Source organism: Gigantopelta aegis, chromosome 4, assembly GCF_016097555.1.
Source record: "Gigantopelta aegis isolate Gae_Host chromosome 4, Gae_host_genome, whole genome shotgun sequence".
NCBI lineage: Eukaryota > Metazoa > Mollusca > Gastropoda > Neomphalida > Peltospiridae > Gigantopelta > Gigantopelta aegis.
Window position 1 is genome coordinate 45,787,016 of NC_054702.1, and position 21,778 is coordinate 45,808,793.

General features: G+C 38.0%; 1 protein-coding gene across 1 annotated transcript in view; it reads left to right on the plus strand.

Annotated features, from left to right (window-relative positions):
- The first annotated feature begins 415 nt into the window (after positions 1–415).
- Positions 416–21,778, plus strand: part of LOC121370613 (circularly permutated Ras protein 1-like) — a 39,220-nt gene continuing 17,857 nt past the window's right edge. Inside the window, exons 1-9 of the mRNA XM_041495961.1 lie at positions 416–542; positions 5,490–5,610; positions 8,035–8,220; positions 9,305–9,487; positions 10,925–11,219; positions 12,315–12,636; positions 13,594–13,814; positions 15,487–15,571; positions 20,501–20,710. Coding sequence (XP_041351895.1) covers positions 5,500–5,610; positions 8,035–8,220; positions 9,305–9,487; positions 10,925–11,219; positions 12,315–12,636; positions 13,594–13,814; positions 15,487–15,571; positions 20,501–20,710 — 1,613 coding nt within the window. The 5' untranslated portion in view covers positions 416–542; positions 5,490–5,499. The remainder of the gene's footprint in view (positions 543–5,489; positions 5,611–8,034; positions 8,221–9,304; positions 9,488–10,924; positions 11,220–12,314; positions 12,637–13,593; positions 13,815–15,486; positions 15,572–20,500; positions 20,711–21,778) is intronic.

Sequence of the window (21,778 nt, forward strand, 5' to 3'; positions counted from 1 at the left end):
CGTGACAGTGGGTTAGTTGTTAGTAGTTAGTGAGACAGAAGTGGCCTTACACCTACACATTGAGTCGTTAAAACTCGTTCTGGATGGGAGCCGGTTCTGGGCTGCGAACCCTGTACCTACTAGCCTTATGTCCGATGGCCTAACCACGACACCGACGAGACCGGTTGGAGGCCCTATCGTGAGTCGACTAGACGTCACCGATCGCGAAATCGGTCGAAGAGTTCCGAATGAGTATATACCGGAGACTTCGGATGCCACCGATGTTTTCCGAATGAGTAAATGATTAAAATAGCATCGATGGATGTTACGTGTTAGTGATTGAAAGGATATATTTAGACTTTGACTTCGTCCAATGACATATCTTTTATTTATAGTATTTACTCCAGGATCTCATATATATAATACATACAGGTGTGTTTTGTTATATTATTAGAGTTAAATGTGCTCAAATCGAGATATCTCCACAAGTACTAGAAGTAGTCTGTCAGACGAAATCAATTTATTCCTGTTACAGGCAAATAGATACCGAAGAAAACAACTGGGTGAGTGGTAAATGTATATATTTGTGTTGTGTTTACTTGTTAACCGACCCGCAAAACATGCCGAAACCTTAGAAAAGGGTTAGGTTGTAAAACATAGCACGCAGTACCGGTATTGGCCGAACCGGGGTCGGAACGTTGTTGTTTTCTCTTGAATAATATTACAATTTACAGACATGTCATGTACAAAGTGTATATATATATAGGGCGTACTAATTTAATACTTGTTTATATCAATTATTATACAGTTGCCATAGTAGTTACGCGACTGTCGCGAGGAAAACATCTACTGACGGTCTGGGTTTTTAATTTTTTGTTTTTAACATTTTGACATCTATTGGACGGCACAGTAATAAACATCACATTAATAAATATCCTGCCGGAGACGTTTATCTTGATGAACTATTGTCATGATCAGTCATGGGTAACTGTTGTGTGAGATTCATCATTTGCAGATCCAGAGTGGCCCTGGGGTGGGGGTGGGGGTGGGGGTGGGGTGTCACAAAGGTCCTGTAACCGTACCCATCCCCGCCCGTTTGAAGTGTCATTATTATAGATTTTTTTTTCTAGATATTTTAAATTCATCATCAACTGAACAACATCCTCAAACACCTCTCAGCTGAAGCACATTTTCAGTTTTTTTAATACATTTTCTGGGGTATTTTAACATAGGGGGCCTACATGTCTCCACCCCCTCAATAAACTTCGTTCACCATAGTCTAGACTTCCCCTGTCAAAATTCTTCAACATTCTTGAGCATATCTCCCCGAACCCCCTACAGATCTTGCTCCCTTTAAAAGCTGGGCTCATTTTCCAATTTGCTTTTGACAAACTCAAATTGTCCTTTTTAGAATTTTGTGACCCCCACCCCCATTATAACATTCTGTCATTGCCCCCCCCCCCCTTCATGCTACAGGGAACTGGTCATGTCCAGGCAATGCCATTGTAGGGAGTCACATGGGGTAGAGCCCCATCCCACCTCCCCCAAAATAATGTTTACTGTTCATTAGATGTATATTTTCAGGTTGTAAAGTAAAAGTAAAGTTTATTTTATTTAACGACGCCACTAGAGCACATTGATTTTTTATCTTATCATCGGCTATTGGACATCAAACATATGGTCATTCTGACACTGTTTTTTAGAGGAAACCTGCTGTCGCCACATAGGCTACCCTTTTACGACAGGCAGCAAGGGATCTTTATTTGCGCTTCCCACAAGTCGGTGCAAGTGGTTTACACCTACCCATTGAGTCTTGCGGAACACTCACTCAGGGTTTGGAGTCAGTATCTGGATTAAAAATCCCATGCCTCGACTGAGATCCGAACCCAGTACCTACCAGCCTGTAGACTGATGGCCTAATTACGATGCCACCGAGACCGTTGCCTCTGGTTGTGTGATGTGTTTCCCTAATCAACTTTTTTACATGTTGTGACACATATTAGCTGGATATCCTTGAACATTCATTCCACAATTTAATGAAAATACTCCTGTCTTCAGATAATTGATCCACTGGCGTACCCAGGATTTTATATATATAGGGGGGAGGGGGCAACCCACACTGTATGTATGTATGTATGTATGTTTAATGGGGGGGGCATGGACACCCCCACCCCTGCTATGCCACTGAATTGATCCTATCTTTATATGTATACATGTATTCAAGTTCTGACATTGTGCTAAAAATATTTTTGTGTAGAAATAATTTTTAAGGAACATAATGAACGTAAGAAACTTGATTGAGTCCCACCACTAAAATGTGAGAGTCGACGGCACTCAGTTCACGATTGGTACTACATGTAGGTTCAGTCACACCCAGCTCCCAGCAAAACGTATTTGCCTGTTCGCCAAATGCGATTTAAAATTATGAGGGACGAGTTAAAAAATGCAACTACTGGTCTGACAGGCAATCTGTCTTTTTCTGACTGACGTTATTGTTATTATTATTTTTATTATTTTTTATTATTATTATTATTTTTTTTTATTTTTTATTATTATTATTATTATTATTTTTTTTTTTTTTTTTTGGGGGGGGCATCTAATTTGTGACTCATCATCATTCATCCCTGCCAGAATTCCAAACCATTCAAACAAACAATTCAAAATGATGATGAAATACACAACAATACATGTAGCACATATTGTACTAAAATGGCTTGTTTATGTTAAAAGTGTGGTGCCAGTGTGTTTTGAATAGATTTTTCTGTTAAATACTTGCAGGATGTCACTTGGATTTTGTAAATATATATGAAAGAAATGTGAAAAACTTAAAAGTCTTTACCAGAATATTTCAAAATTTATTGATTTATCAATCAATGTTTGGGGCTTGATTTGATTCGCCATGTGATGTTGATCACTTAGCATCTTGCCAAGTGTCCTTAATAATGTTTTTGCCAAAAATATATATATTATACCATGTTTAAACAATAATATATTGTTCTATAGGCTCACAGACTAGTAGAAATTGAGGAGGGCTAATAAATTTTAGTTGGTTCTGATCCAGCGGGCTAGTGAAATAGTTACCATGTCTGCACTCCTGCTATGCCATGGTTATATATCTTCATTATATATAACTGTAGCACTGTTCCCCAGGGTTTTTGTTGGGGATACTTATGATTTTAATTTAATAATGCATTCAATTATTATTGAGGGTCGAGATGAAGCTCTGTCAGTTGAGTGCTCGCTTGTAGTGCTTATGTCGCAGGATCGAATCACCTCGGTGGTTCCATTGAACTGATTGGGCTTTTTCTCATTCCTACCCGTGCACCACAACTGGTCAAAGGCCATGGTATGTGCTTTCCTATATCTGTGGGAAAGTGCATATAAAAGATCCCTTGCTGCATTAGGAAGAATTTAGCAGGTTTCCTCTGATGACTACGTGTCAGAATGACCAATGTTTGACATCCAATAGCCAATGAGGTGCAAGATGTAGCCCAGTGGTAAAGCGCTCACTTGATGCGCAGTCGGTTTGGGATTGATCCCTGTCGGTGGGCACATTGGGTTATTTATCGCTCCAGCCAGTGCACCACGACTGGTACATTAAAGCCTGTGGTATGTGCTATCCTGTCTATGGGATGGTGCATATAAAAGATCCCTTGCTGCTAATCGAAAAGAGTAGCCCATGAAATGGTGACAGCGGGTTTCCTTCCTCAATATCTGTGTGGTCCTTAGCCATATGTCCAACACAATATATCTGTAAATAAAATGTGTTGAGTGCGTCGTTAAATAAAACATTTCCTGCCTTCCTTCAAATAGCCGATGATTAATTAATCAATGTGCTCCAGTGGTGTCGTTAAACAAAACAAACTTTAACAGTTCAGTTACCCTGCTCCGTGGAGAGATGAGAGTAACACTATGTCATGGTTATATATATGGTCTTCATTACACACAAATGTATTTAACTTACATAGCATTAAACACTGTTCCCCAGGATTTTTTTTATGGGTATTTATGATTTTAATTTAATAATGCATTCAATTATTATTGAAATACAGACCCTGTTAGAATGATATAGGGAATGGTAGGAGGCCAGGGGCATAATTGTTAGCTGGACCTCTACCCTCTCCCCCCCCCCCCCTCCGCCGGGTATAATTGTTAGCTGGACCTCTACCCTCTCCCCCCCCCTCCGCCGGGTATATTTGTTAGCTGGACCTCTACCCTCTCCCCCCCCCCCTCCGCCGGGTATAATTGTTAGCTGGACCTCTACCCTCTCCCCCCCCCCCCTCCGCCGGTATAATTGTTAGCTGGACCTCTACCCTCTCCCCCCCCCCCCCTCCGCCGGGTATAATTGTTAGCTGGACCTCTACCCTCTCCCCCCCCCCTCCGCCGGGTATAATTGTTAGCTGGACCTCTACCCTCTCCCCCCCCCCCCTCCGCCGGGTATAATTGTTAGCTGGACCTCTACCCTCTCCCCCCCCCCTCCGCCGGGTATATTTGTTAACTGGACCTCTACCCTCTCCCCCCCCCCTGCCAGGGGTATATTTGTTAGCTGGACCTCTACCCTCTCCCCCCCCCCCTCTGCTGGGTATAATTGTTAGCTGGACCTCTACCCTCTCCCCCCCCCTCCGCCGGGTATAATTGTTAGCTGGACCTCTACCCTCTCCCCCCCCCGTCCGCCGGGTATAATTGTTAGCTGGACCTCTACCCTCTCCCCCCCCCCCTCCGCTGGGTATAATTGTTAGCTGGACCTCTACCCTCTCCCCCCCCTCCCACCGGGTATATTTTGTTAGCTGGACCCCCCCCCCCCTCCGCCGGGTATATTTGTTAGCTGGACCTCTACCCTCTTCCCCCCCCCTCCACCGGGTATATTTGTTAGCTGGACCTCTACCCTCCCCCCCCCGCCGGGTATATTTGTTAGCTGGACCTCTACCCTTCCCCTTTCTCCGGGTATATTTGTTAGCTGGACCTCTATCCCCCCCCCCCATCAGTTTAATTGTTAGCTGGACCTCTACCCCCCCCCCCCCCCCCCCCACCGGGTATATTTGTTAGCTGGACCTCTATCCTTTCTCCCCCCCCCCCCCCATCAGGAGTTTAATTGTTAGCTGGACCTCTACCCTTCCCCCCCCCACCGGGTATATTTGTTAGCTGGACCTCTATCCTTTCCCCCCCCCATCAGGAGTTTAATTGTTAGCTGGACCCTCCCCCCCCCCCCCCCCCTGCCAGGGGTACATTTGTTAGCTGGACCTCTATCCTTTCTCCCCCCCCCCATCAGGAGTTTAATTGTTAGCTGGACCTCTACCCTTCCCCCCCCCCACCGGGTATATTTGTTAGCTGGACCTCTATCCTTTCTCCCCCCCATCAGGAGTTTAATTGTTAGCTGGACCTCTACCCCCCCCCCCCCCCCCCCCCCCCCCCCCCCCCCAAAATATAAGTACTTCGTTGGACTAGATGCTTCTTATTTCTTTACATATATGTTATGTTGTTCATCTAAAATGCTTATGTTGTGTTTTTAGTGTGTGAGTGATGAATTTTGGCAGTGAGTTTGTTTACGTGGGTGTTGAGGAGGATGAGGAGGTGCCGGACGATTGGAGCACTGGCTCGGAAGATGAGGCCGACGTCACTGAAGATGGTGTGGTGAGTTTCCACGTTCAACCTGCAATCTTGCCTCGCGATCTTATAGGATAGTGTAATATAATGCAAAACATGAACTCAGCTTTTTATTTAATCAATCTATTGTACTATAAACATCATTATGCTATACACGATGAAGCTTATGGTCTTGCAACCTGCAATCTTGCCTCGCTGTCTTATACTTGAAGTTATAGCATAGTGATTTATATCTCATCGAGTGAAGTTTGCAATTATATCTCACCGCGACGAGTGATATGATTGCAAACTTCACGAGATGAGATATAAATCATATTTGACAAAAAAACATGAAATGTTCTATTTTTTATATAAATTTTGGCAATTTACCTTTATTTTTAAAATACCAGCAGCAAAATAGTTCCGGCTTTCTTACAATGAAGATAACACTTTCTACATTGACGATAACACATTTTGGAGCGAAATAGTGAAATTTTCACTCTAAAATGTGTTATCGTCACTGAGTGACTGATAACACTTTTATTTCACTGATATTTTAAGATATTTCACTAAATGTTATATAATAAAATGCAAAACATGATGATGAATGTAGCCCATTAGTCGGTGAGCCCATTGGGCTATTTCTTGCTCTGGCCAGGTTGTGGTATGTGCTATCCTGTCTGTAGGATGTTGGATCTATAAAAGATCCCTTGCTGCTAATGGAAAAATGTAGCGGGTTTGCTCTTTTAAGACTATATATCAAAATTACCAAATGTTTGACATCCAATAGCCAATGATTAATACATCAGTGTGCTCTAGTGGTGTCGTTAAACAAAAACAAAACATGAACTCGACTACATATTTAATCAACCTGCTATCTTGTCACACTTATCTTGTAACATATACTGAGCTCCAATGAAAAACGCACCTGTCCGATTTACACATATAGGTGTAAAAAGGATACGAGAAGAAACAATAATACATTTAACTGATGATGTATTACTAAATATATTCTGATAGACAATAACTTGAATCAGTAACTCAGAAATTGTATGTATGTACACAGATTAAGTGTGGTGTGTAATGGTAACAAAATTAATGTGATGCATGTGAATGGTCAGTTTTAAATGATTAAATCCTGGGCTAACTCGATCTGGCACTCGCCAAATTCGCCGATTGCGAATTTTTAAAGTAGTTTTACTTTCATTTAGCGAAGTTATTTTATGTAATAACTGACATTTTTTAGAAAGTAACTGTTGATTTCTGCAATTTTTGAAGTTTAGTGGACAATTTGACTAAATATTTTGCTCATCCACAGCTAGCCGTGAAATCAGATATGTCGTTATAATTAATAGGCAGTTGCCAGCGATTGTTTTACCATCAGTTTAATAAATAGTGGTGGGGTATAGAATTACTAAGAATAAATGCTTCCCAGCCAAATTATGTTGGTATTTTTATATAATTTGTGCATAATCTTGTGATATGCATTTGGAAGCTTATCCGCGATTGGTTAAAAATAGGCTTAGCTGGTTGTTAATACATGGTGAAATTGTGTCATAATTCCTAGACCTGTATGTACAGTCAAACCTATCTTAAGCGGTTACATAAGGGAGTAGATAAAAGTGTCTGCTTAAGACAGGTAGCCGCTGATTACAGGTTATCACATATAGTCTTTAAAACATTTGTTGTTGTTTCTTGTTTTACCGTCTGTACTGCTAATAATTGGATGTGTGCCTCGACTTTCGACATGCCGCCTCCTTCAGAAAAAAACAACTTGAATACATGCATTAAATTAACTGTTCTTAAAAAAACAAGTTTGTTTTCTTCTTCCATTTAATTATTTAATTCCTACTTCATGCAGTGTATTGTCATAGTAAGTCATATGTCAAGCGTAGCCTGCCCAATATTAGATGCATTCCAGTCAGGTCAGGTCAGGTCATAGGGCTTTATTTGCACATTCAGAACAAGCTGTTGTAGCGCACGCCGGGCCTCGGCGGGCTCCTCCATCCAGGACAGTAATTCCAGTGTCATACTTTCTTAATTGATACACAGTTCAGATGTCGGGACTGAAAGGTGTGAAGATCAGTTATTTGCTGCACCTTATCACTGCTGTTAAAATATCCTTTTATATAACAGTACACATTTACTGTGGCTGCTTAATACAGCTATTTTAGCGATTTGTGATCCGATTTAGGTGGCCGCTGGTTGTGTTATACAGTGACCGCTTATTACAGGTGCATTTACATTACAAATTATTTGGAACAATGGGACGGAAAAAAGTAGCCGCTTAAGGCAGGGGACTGATTTTTACAGGTGGCCGCTAGGACAGGTTTGACTGTACATGTATTTATTTTGCTTTACAGTACGCTGTGTTGCATGCTAGAATTGTATTAATAATTTATCTTTGTTTTCTTTATGAGATAACTTCACTATTGTGTGTTTGTTAAAAATAGTATATAACTCTATTTGTAGCCAGTACTGCTGGATATCTTAGACACCGCTGGTCAGGAAGAATATTCTGCTATTAAAGAGCTGTGCATGAGAACAGGTGATGGATTCTTCATCATATACAACATCACAAACAGAGAATCGTTTACAGAAGCCACTGCAATGTTTCGGTGGCTGCAGCGAGTCACTGGCGAAGACCACTCCCGTGCTGTAAGTGATACGTGATGGAGGTTTAACAGATTCTCAAAACAGAACCATATCACAGGCCTTATATTAAATGTCTTATGTATACATGTATTCAACTGCATAGCAAGTGAGACAACATAATACCGACTCCCTCTACCCAATCCCAAAAGGTTTCAGCATGGAGCTAGATATGTACCTTTTGATCAACTAAGTCAAATCAACCAATTATCTTCATTTTCAATTTCGATGAACCGTTCTGAATTATGCGTCAAAATTACCTTCAAGACATTATGTCCTGTTTGTGGGAAAATGTATGGGAAAATGTATGGGAAAATGTGCTGGGTTTCCTCAGAAGAAAACATGTACTTGTCAGAATTACCAAATGTTTGACATGCAATAGCTGATGATTCGTTAATCAATGCATGTGCTCTAGTAGTGTTGTTAAACAAAATAAACTATAGGCTTTAATTCAGTTGTGTATCATATACTCAACAATGAAAGTTTAGCAATTATCTTTTATGACGTCTAAATTTGCCATGGTTGAAAAAATGTAAAAGAAAACCAGGTCCTCCTGTTGTGTTAAGGCAAAGGTTGATGAGTTTATGTTGTTTGTAAATGATAAACATTTCAGATGTGAATACTAATTCATAAAAATAAGTTAATTTATAAATGTTATGCCATTTTTTTAACATTAGCTAAACTTTCGTTGTTGAGTATATTATTATAAATAAGAGTGATATGATGACTATATATAGTCCCACAGGAAAAACGTTTTTTCATATTTTGGAATTTACTATAAGTTATTTAGTTCTGAGCCAATTGATCTGTAAATTACACACAAAGATAGTATTTTTTATTTTATTTCCAAAACACTTTTACTTTTCTTTTTAAGTCAAACCAAACTGAAATTATTTACAAAAACATTTTTATAGAATGATGGGACAGACTATACATGTAGCTGGTTAAATAAAGTTATTTTTGGCACAGCACTCAATTTTGTTGCACCACAACTGCCATGCAACTCCTGTCTTTAACATCAACCAATGGTCAGATACAACATAACTATTCCCTACATGCACAGCTGTAAAAGAAATAATTTTTGTTTTAGATTCTCTGTGGTAATAAAAGTGACTTGGAGGCTTCCCGTGTTGTAGAGAAGAGAGAAGGCGCCGCTTTGGCCCAAACTCAGAGTGTACCTTTCATCGAGACATCAGCCAAGACAGGAGAGAATGTCATAAAGGCGATGGAAACGCTTGTGAAGACTCTCCCTCGTGCAAGTAATGACTACAAGGTGATAAATACATTTAACAGGACTTCGTCCTCATAAAATATCATCGTCTATTACCCATATGGTTAAAAATATATTGGTACATATCAAATTGATACGTCATCGATTGGCACACAGCAACCTTACAGGAACGTCAACCAAAATGATATAAATTAAGATCGATTATGGGTAATAAATAGGATATTAAACTCGCTACCATTTCATATCATGTTTATGTCCCTCGTGAAATGATTTTCATTGTCACTTGCCAAAGCTCATGACAATTGAACATTATTTCAACTGGGACATGAACATGATACAAAATGGAAGCTCATTTAATATCCAATAATTATTACCTATGAGGAATGCCATAACGGGGTTTATATTTATCATACAATTTTCCTCATATGTCATAACATAATCGTATGTCCTCTTAGCTTTGTCATTTAATGATTGGCTGTAATAGAAGTACACCTCTTTCCGATTGGCTCATACGACATACATGTCCCATAGTCTGCACTGAAGCTCTCCAAAATGACGTCATGGTAAAAAGGTCTCAGGTTAGCAAATTTTTCCCAAATGTTATTTGTATTATTTTTGCTCATATTTGAGGTTTTGCTCCAGCACTAGAGGGGCATTTGTTCCCCCTCTGCCCCCTGTCTCGTACACTTATGTTTGAATATCAAGTAATATGGCTGACTGAAATTATAGTCAAGTACAAAGTTTACCAAATAGATGTATTAAGCTTGAGATTGTATTATAAAGAGGTTGTTATTATTATGATGTCACTTTAGAATGGGTTGACTTGTGATCAGGTTTTAAAGATGTCTACAAATTAGTTCGTCTGTAAAGAAAGGTTGGTAGTTTGTAAACATTGACTGGACTGTATGTTTATTAATTTAGAAGAATAATTCTACAGTAATCAACAGAATATTTTATTTATGTTCATGACAGACGATGTTTATGACATGAGTGCCTAAATTATTATATTTCCGAAGCGATAGTAATGGAAATATGATAATTTAGGCACTCATGTTGTAAATATTGTCTGTCATGGACAGTCATGTAATATTCTATTTATATTTTTGGTCAACACTGAGAGCATGTTGCTTAGAATATTATTTATTTACATCCATTTGAATCATGTTCATAAGTCCTAATGAAGGGCTATATAGCTTTGGGTTCATGAGCAAAACATTTTTCCAAAAACGTGTACTAGGTGATCTCTTAAAATTAAAATTTTAAGAAACCCACAGTTATTTGCGAACAAACTGTCAATCATTACTGAAATTCTTCTGCAAAATAAAAATAAAATTTGCCTGTTTTTAAAATTCACAATGTGTTAATTTGTTGAGTGGCAGAGCTATAGAAAAAGTTAGTTCATCCACAATGTATGCTTTGCAGCAAACATTTTGTATAGCTTGACCAGTAACTTTCTCTTATTTTTTTGCTTTTGTTTAGATTGTCATGCTTGGCTCTGGTGGTGTAGGGAAGTCCTCCATTACAGTCATGTTTGTGCAGAACATATTTGTTGACAATTATGACCCAACCATAGAAGATTCCTTCAGGAAGATGGTCAACATCAAAGGTCTTGGACCAATTGATTCTGATGCCAGGGCTGCCAAAAAGGAGAAGAAGAAGAAAAAGAAGAAATCAAAAGCTACACCATCACCGCCATTATCTTATGCAAGTCCAAACATGCTGTGTTCAAATATTGATCCAGCCATGCAGGGTTCATTTGCAAAACAGAAGTCTGGTAAGTAGTTGATTTTTTTCCAGCTAAGATATATGACAAGGTGTATCAGAGTGGTGGGGGAGTTTTCAAAGATGCAATGGATTATAGAATCAATCTTCATTGGTATCTAGGCTCATTCTAACCAGAGCTAAACCTCTGACCAGCATTTAAAATAAGCACTTGTCCTAACAAGTGGGAATGTGCTTGGACAAACAAATGGTTGTCAATTGTTGTCCTATGAACAAGTAAAAAAACAAGTAAATTTCAAAATTGCCTGTAGTCTAGGTAATTCCTGTCTCGAGTCCGGTCCCCAGTCATATCGGAGGCCGGACTCGGGATGGGCGTGTTCGAAACCCTAGTGGTATATGAGCACATTAAACTAGTTACCAAGCTTATTTATATCACTGCTGACTACTGCAGGAGAAATATCTTACCCGACTTGATGCAAGCCAACACACTGTATATTGCATACAGTGCATGCACTCATTCATATTTCCCGCCAATTTTACACACAGCACTGACCAGAAATAATAATAGAACACTGATCGAGACTAATCTTAATAATGGCCATGATTTTATTAATACAATTTTTAAGTGAAAATTTGTGAATAAAAGTTATAAATTTGTTCCCCCCTCATCACAGTTTTTGTTAAAATTAATCCAGCAGTCCGAGGTTAAAACAGTGGTATGTGTTAAAGCGGTCTTTTTGGTGTACTTGGTCTTAAATGCATGCCTGAGTTAAGGCTCACCTGCAAATTTCATGTAAATAAAACTAAATTCCATACACAAGGCTCTTGTCTGATTTATACCCAACCCACTTTGCGTTCGTTAGATATATTGTTAGTGCTTTACTAAATGGCTGGAAACATTTTGCAATACTAAAATTTCAGTATTTTGAAATTTGCTCGGTACCTTAAATCGGTATTGACATAATACATATACTGAGCGGTATATATACGGTATACTGCCCAGCTTTACATTCGTGATTATTATGTAAATTTCCACAGACAGCACAGCACTGACATCATTTAAATTGTGTGTAAATATGTAAAAACAAAAAAAAAAAAAAAAAAAAATGTTTATATTGTCACAGTATAATGTTTTGTCTTTTCACAGGTGGGTTTTTATCCAGTTTGCGACGGACTCTAAGTGGTAAGAAAAAGAAAGCACCACATCAACCAGTAGTCCAGCAGAGAGCTGATCCAGTATTTGGAGGACCTCCAGAACCACCATCTGCAGTAAAGTCTGCAACCCCACCTGCTGCCAAGAACCTTCAATGCAAGAAGCTGGATGGTAACATAGTGCATGTTGCACTGGGCGAGCTGGCCGAGGAGCCCAATCAGGTTACTGGAGACCCAGTCCGGTGTAGTCGGTGTAAAGCTGTGCTCTGCAGTACATCAACTATTACCGGGGAAAGTGGTGACAGGGTCTGGAAATGGTACGTAAGATGGTTGGTCTAAAGTGTCAAATTCACTGTGGTCCATGGTCCCCTTTTTATGCTAGGGGCAAGATGTAACCCAGTGGTAAATCATTCGCTTGATGTGCGGTCAGTCTAGGATCGACCCCACTCAGTGGACCCGTTGGGCTATTTCTCGTTCCAGCCAGTGCTCCACAACTGGTGTAACATAGGCTGTGGTATGTACTACTCTGTCTGTGGGATGGTGCATATAAAAGATCCCTTGCTGCTAATCGAAAAGAGTAGCTTATGGGAGTGGCGACAGCGGGTTTCTTCTCTCAATATCTGTGTGGTCCTTAACCCTATGTCTGACACCATATAACCGTAAATAAAATGTGTTGAGTGTGTCGTTAAATAAAACATTTCTTTCTTTTATTTTCCTTTTAATGTTTAATTTCATAATGCATAAGATTCCATTTCTGAAACCAGTGAAATGAGTGGCTTCTGGACTGTACTTTTGTGGTGTACTGACAGGCACAGCAGAAGCAAGTAGGGTGTGTATGTGTGTGTTTGTGGCTGACTTAGATTGAGGGTTCAAAGCAAAGTTTCTAGGGGATTCGGGGGTATGCTCCCCCGTAAATGTTTTGAAAACTAGATATCCTGAAATGCAATTTCCTGCATTCTACAAGTAAAATTCATCTTTTGTTGAAAATTCTGACCGACAAGGTGCCAATTAAGCTATGACATTAAAGATGTCAGGGTTTTGACATCTGTTGTTTGACTTAGGTCCAAAATATTACGGTGACTTCGACTTCTCGCTACTGCTAATAAATAGGCGATTTGAGCTGACTTTCAGCGAAGAAAACATTAATTTTGCCGGCTAGATTAGAGTCTGCTTTTATAGGGACTTTTAATTTTTGTAACATGACAGAAATATCTATTAATTCGTTTCATATTGTAAAATCCTTTGAAAAAAATATTTTCTATTAATATTTGTAGTGAGTACTGTTACAATGAGAACAAAAACATTGACATGAGCCAGGAAGAGATTCCAAAAGATGACAGGTTTGACTACATGTTGTCACCCCCTGATGAAAGAACAGAGGAAAGTGGTGATGCTGAGAAACCTGCCAAGCTGGAGAAGAAACCTGGCATCATCATCTACTGTATGGACGTCAGTGGGTCGATGCAGATGCAGTTTCAGGTATCTGAGATGCAAGGTAATTTTACTCATTAAATTAGAGTACAGTGAAAAGTAAAGTTTGTTTTGTTTAATGACGCCACTAGAGCACATTGAGTTTTTAATCTTATCATCGGCTATTGGACGTCAAACATATCGTCATTCTGACACGGTTTTTAGAGGAAACCCGCTGTCACCACATAGGCTACTCTTTTATGACAGACAGCAAGGGATCTTTTATAGCACAAACCGTGGCCTTTGTTGAACCAGTTATGGATCACTGGTTGATGCAAGTGGTTTACACCTACCCATTGAGCCTTACGGAGCACTCACTCAGGGTTTGGAGTTGGTATCTGGATTAAAAATCCCATGCCTCGACTGGGATCCAAACCCAGTACCTACCAGCCTGTAGACCAATGGCCTAACCATGATGCCACCGAGGCCGGTAGAGTAGAATGAATTATAATTTAAACTGAAAGCTTGTGCAGGATGGTGTGTGTGGGGGTAGGGGGTGGTATAGACTGTGGCTAGGGGTAGGGTGGTGCTCCCTAAGAAAATACATAAGTTCTGTAATCTTTTTACGTAGCCCATTGGTAAAGTACTCGACTAATGCTCGGACGGTCTAGTATCAATCCCCGTCAGTGGGCCCATTAAGGCTATTTCTTGTTCCAGCCAGTGTACCATGACTAGTATATCAAAGATGGTGGTATGTGCTATCCTGTCTGTGGGAAAGTGCATATAAAAGATTCCTTGCTGCATTAGAAAAAATGTAGCAGGTTTCCTCTGATTACTATATGTCAAAATTACCAAATGTTTGACGTCCAATAACCGATGATTAATTCATCAATGTTGTCTAATGGTGTCATTAAACAAACTAAACTTTTTTTTTAAACTTTATTTTGAGTATTTTCTCAAATATGTTCACCTTGTCCAAATGAGAAAAGGATAATTTACTGAAACAGATGTTATTTTCACCAAGTATGATTCTGTTATCTGTTAAAAAGCTGTCTGTTTAAAGAAACTTGTCCCATGCAATATTTTATTCAGTACTGATTTGCCATGCACGTTTTATAGATTGGTGCATGATTCTAAAACATTAAATATATACTTGCTAATCAATTGTTTAATTAAACATTAACTGGTGCTAATCAAAATGTCGAAAAAAAAATTTCTGGTTTTTCACAGCACTATCTTCAGACTGGCATAGTACAGTGAATCTATACATTCATAAGCTTATTATTTATAATTGTAAACTGATGGTGTGTGTGTTCTGTATTGTGATATTTTAAGTACCGGTACATTCTTTTTCGGGATCAAATGAGAATAACACCCGGAAAGCTAATGAAGTCATTAGAAAGTGACGTTATTAGCAATTGGAACATGTCAAGTTGACGGTTCAAGGGTCTACATGCAGTTAGATTGTAACCAGGTATTTTTTTCAAGAAATACCAAATATACAGTTAGGTCTGTAGAAAAATGATTCAGTTTAAAATGGACATAACCATATGGAGTTTTTAGATTTGCAGGTGTTATTGTCTATATGATGCCTGCAAATGTTTCATATTTAACATCAGGCTAATGCCTTCGGTCAAAAATGACATTTGTGGGATCAAATAGACAATAACACCCTCAAATCTAAAAACTCCATAAGGTTATCTCCTAAACAAAATCAAATCTCAGTGTAAATAAAGTAGTGGATATTTTTGTTCTAGCTGCGTGGCGTCAGGAGAGGACTGGGGAGAGAGACAATGTTAACGCTGTGAGTCGCTTGGGTTGTATCAAAGAGGCTGTACAAAGGTAAGTAATTGTCCATAGTCATCATGAGTTTCACTTTCAGTGTTGGTGCACACTTCATCAGGGGCAGATTATGGGGGGTTTCCCAAGTGCACGGACCCTAACCCCGGCTAAAAAGAACCTATTAAGTAGTGCTGATGTATTGTGGTTATGCCATCGGATTTCTGGATGGTAGGTACTGGGTTCATATCCCACCTGAGGCAATGCCAGTACCAGCTCCAACCCAGAAATAGTGCACCGCTAAATATCAAGGGGTAGGTGTAAGGCTACATAAACCGAGTTTCACCCACTTCACGAGTGCGATTATGGGTTGTGTCTCTTGAGTGTATGACACCACATGGGGGATGATTACCAGACATGCACTGCAGGTTCTGTGTACCCTAGGCTCGGGTATACCGAGATAGCACAACTGACAGCAAGCTTGGAGCACGGACCTGTCAAGTAGTCCCATACCGAAATGGAAATACTGCGGCTTCACCATTCATCTCCTCATCATCCATGTTTGTAATATCCCAATTACAAAAACAAATGTCTTTGTTTCTATGTTAAATGTTTGTCTCGTTTTTAAAAAAATAGAAAGAAAAAAAGTAGCACCGAAGTACGCATCAGTTTGAAACAGTTCACAATAAACACACACTCACTCACTCACTCACTCACTCTCTCTCTCTCTCTCTCTCTCTCTCTCTCTCTCTCTCTCTCTCTCTCTCTCTCTCTCTCTCTCTCTCTCTCTCTCTCTTCTCTCTCCCCCCTCTCTCTCTCTCCCCCCCTCTCTCTCTCTCTCTCTCTCTCTCTCTCTCTCTCTCTCTCTCTCTCTCTTTCTTTTTTTTTCTTCCCATTATAATACACTTAATAACAAGTCTAGCATTAGTGAAATAGGGAATGTGACCACAAGATTCACATTGAAGTGATTATGTCCACATCACCTGTATACTGACCAACGAAGAGTTGAACGTGCCTTAGACTCTTATCCCCGGAAACCGAGGATGTGCCCTAGACAGATGTGCTTAGACACTTATCCCCGGAAACCGAGGATGTGCCCTAGACAGATGTGCTTAGACACTTATCCCCGGAAACCGAGGATGTGCCCTAGACAGATGTGCTTGAACCTTCAGGGGATCTAAATATTTGTCAAGGTTTTGATTGATTGAACAGTTTAAAAATATACATGTATTTCAGAAGTTGCGCTCTGCATCTTATAGTTAAATTGCTTAAGGAAAATATCTTTGTTCATTAATATACTACACTGACATGTCAGAATGAAACAATTTAAATGAAGTTAATAAAAACTGTTTCGATAGTTTGAACATGTCAGTAAGTTGACAAGATGTGTAGTGTAGTATAGTTATTCAGGTTGCAAAGCAGTACTTTATATTAACTTGCCAACTGGCTAGTAAATTTTTAAAAATCACTAGCCTACTCGGGATTGTCACTCGTAAGGCAACATATCAAATGTTAATATGAATATACTTGAATCATTGTGATTATTAAAACATTATTCAACAGTTCAAAACTCCAAATGGGATATCCCATTCGCAATATCATCAATGACTTCGATTGTCTGACATGCGTGATTTGCAAACAGTCCTAAACCAGGATTTTATAGTTTTGATCGTCAGTCACTGTATTGTTTGACTGTCACTGGAAAATAAACCTGTAAAATAAAGATTTATGCCATAATGAAAGGCTGGTGCTGGCAAAATAATCTACACTGAAAGACAGGTGATTTGTACATTTTAATCACCATAGCAGAATTTTACCCACATACATGTACATGCAGGCAAGTGTTTTATTCACAATATATTGCATCCGGATATTGGTTTTCATGTCACACAACACGCCATCGGTCAACAGGCTGGTAGGTACTGGGTTCGGATCCCAGTCGAGGCATGGGATTTTTAATCCAGATACCGACTCCAAACCCTGAGTGAGTGCTCCGCAAGACTCAGTGGGTAGGTGTAAACCACTTGCACCGACCAGTGATCCATAACTGGTTCAACAAAGGCAATGGTTTGTGCTATCCTGCCTGTGGGAAGCGCAAATAAAAGATCCCTTGCTGCTAATCGGAAGAGTAACCCATGAAGTGGCGACAGCAGGTTTCCTCTCAAAATCTGTGTGGTCCTTAACCATATGACTGATGCCATATAACCGTAAATAAAATGTGTTGAGTGTGTCGTTAAATAAAAGATTTCTTTCTTTCTTTTTATGTCACACAACAGTTTTGTAACCACAATTTCTAGATTCTGATAATTAATTATTTGGTACCATCCCCTAAACACAAAATACATAAAGTAACAAAACAGTAAATAGCATTTGTTGACGTCCAAGAGTTTGACCTACCAGTACACTGTATCTGTCATTTTCATATTACATGTACATTAAAGCTGCAGAGCCTAGTTTCAAACCGTAAAAATTGACACTAAGTTTGGTTAAGTTACAAACCTGTAACACATTTGAATAATGTCACAAGAGAGTGAAATAAGAGTGTATGAAGTTAAAATGGTGAAATACCATTAAAAATAAAAATAAAACTCGACTCCATAACTGTTACTTATCAGATGCACGTGCATTTTTTAAAATGTAATAAATGCATTTTGTGGTATTAGAAACACCTGGATGACCAGGAAAATTTCAGTTGTACGAAAATGGATAATCTAAACAATAAAATGTAAGTAAAGTTTGATTTCAGTGATCATAAATGGCTCTTTTACTAATACTGAAAAATATGTGTTTAAAAACTAGGGTCTGTCCTGTTAATGTGTAAAAAAAAAGGATATAACGTTTTTGCCTTATAGTCATAATTATAATAAAAACTGTAATCTTAGCCAGTGACTGGTTATGCTACCATTTCCTAAATTAATGTAAATGCAGGGCTTCTAGATTATGGTAGCCCCACTCCCATGGCTAGTGATATTCAATGTTGGGCTAGTAAATAACTGCTATTGCCATGCCTGATGGCTAGTGAAAACAAAAGTCAAATGTTGCAATAAAGTCTATTTTGTAAATATGAATATCCTGCCCCCACACCAACCCCTCAATTTTTGTGTTTTTATGCTCTTCTCCCTCTTTAGGTGGCATATCTGATTATTACTATTATTTAGTAAAATTTTAGTTACTTAAAGTAAAATAGGGCTAGTGAATTTTTAATGGTGACTAGTAATTTTTTTAATCCCATGACTAGTGGATTTTATAAAAATTCTAGAATCCCTGGTGAAAGCATAGCTGAAATAAAATGTAAAATGAGATATCTAGAGAATATATGAATGACCGTTAGATTCCATTCATCTTACAGTGAGTTGTTTTAAAATGTATCTAATGAGCAAAAGTGAGTTGGATACATTTTTAAACAACTAGTTGTAAGATAAATGGGATCTAATGGACACAAATGTTGTATTCTATTCCTTACATATCCTGAAAAAACCAGGTTTAAAATAAATTTAAATGCCTTTTCCAATGAAAACCTAATTTCGTCTCTTTATTTCACTTACAGTTAACTTGTGCGTCACAGACCAAGTCAGTTTCAGGTTAACTTGTACATCATGGAGTGATCGATTTGACCATCCTTTGTTTAAATTGGATGGTGATCTAGTCATCACCTAGGAGCAGCCACTCATATGTATATATATATATATATACATGTATATGGCTCGAACGCCCAACGGTCAAACCTACCGGTATTCTCGAACCAAGAACAATGTCCCGATTTTTTCTCTCTATTAAACCCTTTTATTTTGGTGCAGATTGGTTGAATACCCCTAGGGTCGAACAGAAGCTTTCTCTCGAACCAGTTTATTGGTCCGAACTGTATTATTAAACATATCTAGCTCGAACGACTAAGTCTATCCGAAAAAATACCAAAAATTATTTATGTATTTTTCATCGACCCTTTCACGTCAGTCACAAAGTAAGTTATTATAAATTCGGAAGTGGAACGAATTAATCCTAGATCCAGGGGCGGATCCAGGAATTTTAGCAGGGGGGGGTCCAGTCTTGAGCCTTTGAAGGCCCCCCCCCTCGATAGGAAATTTTCATATTTGAAGATAGCTTTAGATGGATTTGAAGTATATTCCCGTTATCAAAATCCTGCTTGTTGGTCACAAGCAGGGGGGGACCCCCCCCCCCCCTGGATCCACGTCTGAGATCATATGCCAGCTTATCATGTTGTTTATTTAGCACCTATCGGTAATTATGTTTCTAGTACAGATGATTGTACTACGATAATCGTTAGCTGAATGAACCTTGCATGTGACACCAATCAATTGGTTAGCCTAGGCAGACCTCACCAGTTTACTTTAATCATTTTAATCGCTACTCTATGCATGAGTGTCGGCATATTTTGTTTTTAACTTGAAATACAATAGAGATCAGTGTAATGTAGTGACTGCAACAATAACAGGTAAAGGGCCTCCGCCTGTGCTTCATGCACTTTCATTTTTTCTCAACATTGTCAATATGTCACAAAAGATTCTACAACAGCATGATAAAGAACGATTTTTTTAATTAATAAATATTTATAAACACAGACTACCAGTGTGTTTGTTATTTATTTATTTAATGGTGAGTCAATCGGACCATCTCGCCCAAGCTAGTTTTATGGAAATATGCGAAGTGTTCCGATTGGTTTTTGTGTTACAGAAGCACCCGACAACGGCCGAATGCATGGTTCGAACTACCCGATGGGTCGAACAGACTTTGAAGCACCGACAGTGTACGAGCCAATGAGATTCTACTGTGTATATATATATATATATATATATATATATATATATATATATATAATAACTGTATTTTTGGTACATTATCTTTTTTTGGGTGAGAGGTAGAAGTAATATCTGTTATTTATGTTTTTTTTTTTTTTTTCCCGAATTACGTTACTTTAGAATTTAGATATTTTATCCTCAGTTTCATTAGAAGAAAATATACCATAATTTTCAGATTGTTGGAGCAACTAAGAATTGAGCAACCTGAAAAGCCTGTTATGTTGGTTACATTTGGCTCTGAAATTTGCATATATGGAGATGGGTCAGCAAAACAGAAATCATTTTATGGATCATCAGCAGAATCAAGAGATTTTGACAAGCTGATAGAAAAGGGTATCTCTTATGCTAGAAAGATTCAGCTGAGACCACTGGATGAGGCTTACGAGTAAGTTACGATACCCTTTAACATGTTCATTGTCACTAACATTACACAGCCTGAAATATATTAGTAGCAGATAGTTTTATTACTTAAATCTTAAAGCTAACATTACACAGTATGAAATATATTAGTAGCAGATAGTTTTATTACTTAAATCTTAAAGCTAACATTATACAGTATGAAATATATTAGTAGCAGATAGTTTTATTACTTAAATCTTAAAGCTAACATTATACAGTATGAAATATATTAGTAGCAGATAGTTTTATTACTTAAATCTTAAAGCTAACATTATACCTAAACCATTATATGAAATATATTAGTTGCAGATAGTTTTATTACTTAAATCTTAAAGCTAACATTATACAGTATGAAATATATTAGTAGCAGATAGTTTTATTACTTAAATCTTAAAGCTAACATTATACCTAAACCATTATATGAAATATATTAGTTGCAGATAGTTTTATTACTTAAATCTTAAAGCTAACATTATACCTAAACCATTATATGAAATATATTAGTTGCAGATAGTTTTATTACTTAAATCTTAAAGCTAACATTATACCTAAACCATTATATGAAATATATTAGTTGCAGATAGTTTTATTACTTAAATCTTAAAGCTAACATTATACCTAAACCATTATATGAAATATATTAGTTGCAGATAGTTTTATTACTTAAATCTTAAAGCTAACATTATACCTAAACCATTATATGAAATATATTAGTAGCAGATAGTTTTATTACTTAAATCTTAAAGCTAACATTATACCTAAACCATTATATGAAATATATTAGTAGCAGATAGTTTTATTACTTAAATCTTAAAGCTAACATTATACCTAAACCATTATATGAAATATATTAGTTGCAGATAGTTTTATTACTTAAATCTTAAAGCTAACATTATACCTAAACCATTATATGAAATATATAGTTGCAGATAGTTTTATTACTTAAATCTTAAAGCTAACATTATACCTAAACCATTATATGAAATATATTAGTAGCAGATAGTTTTATTACTTAAATCTTAAAGCTAACATTATACCTAAACCATTATATGAA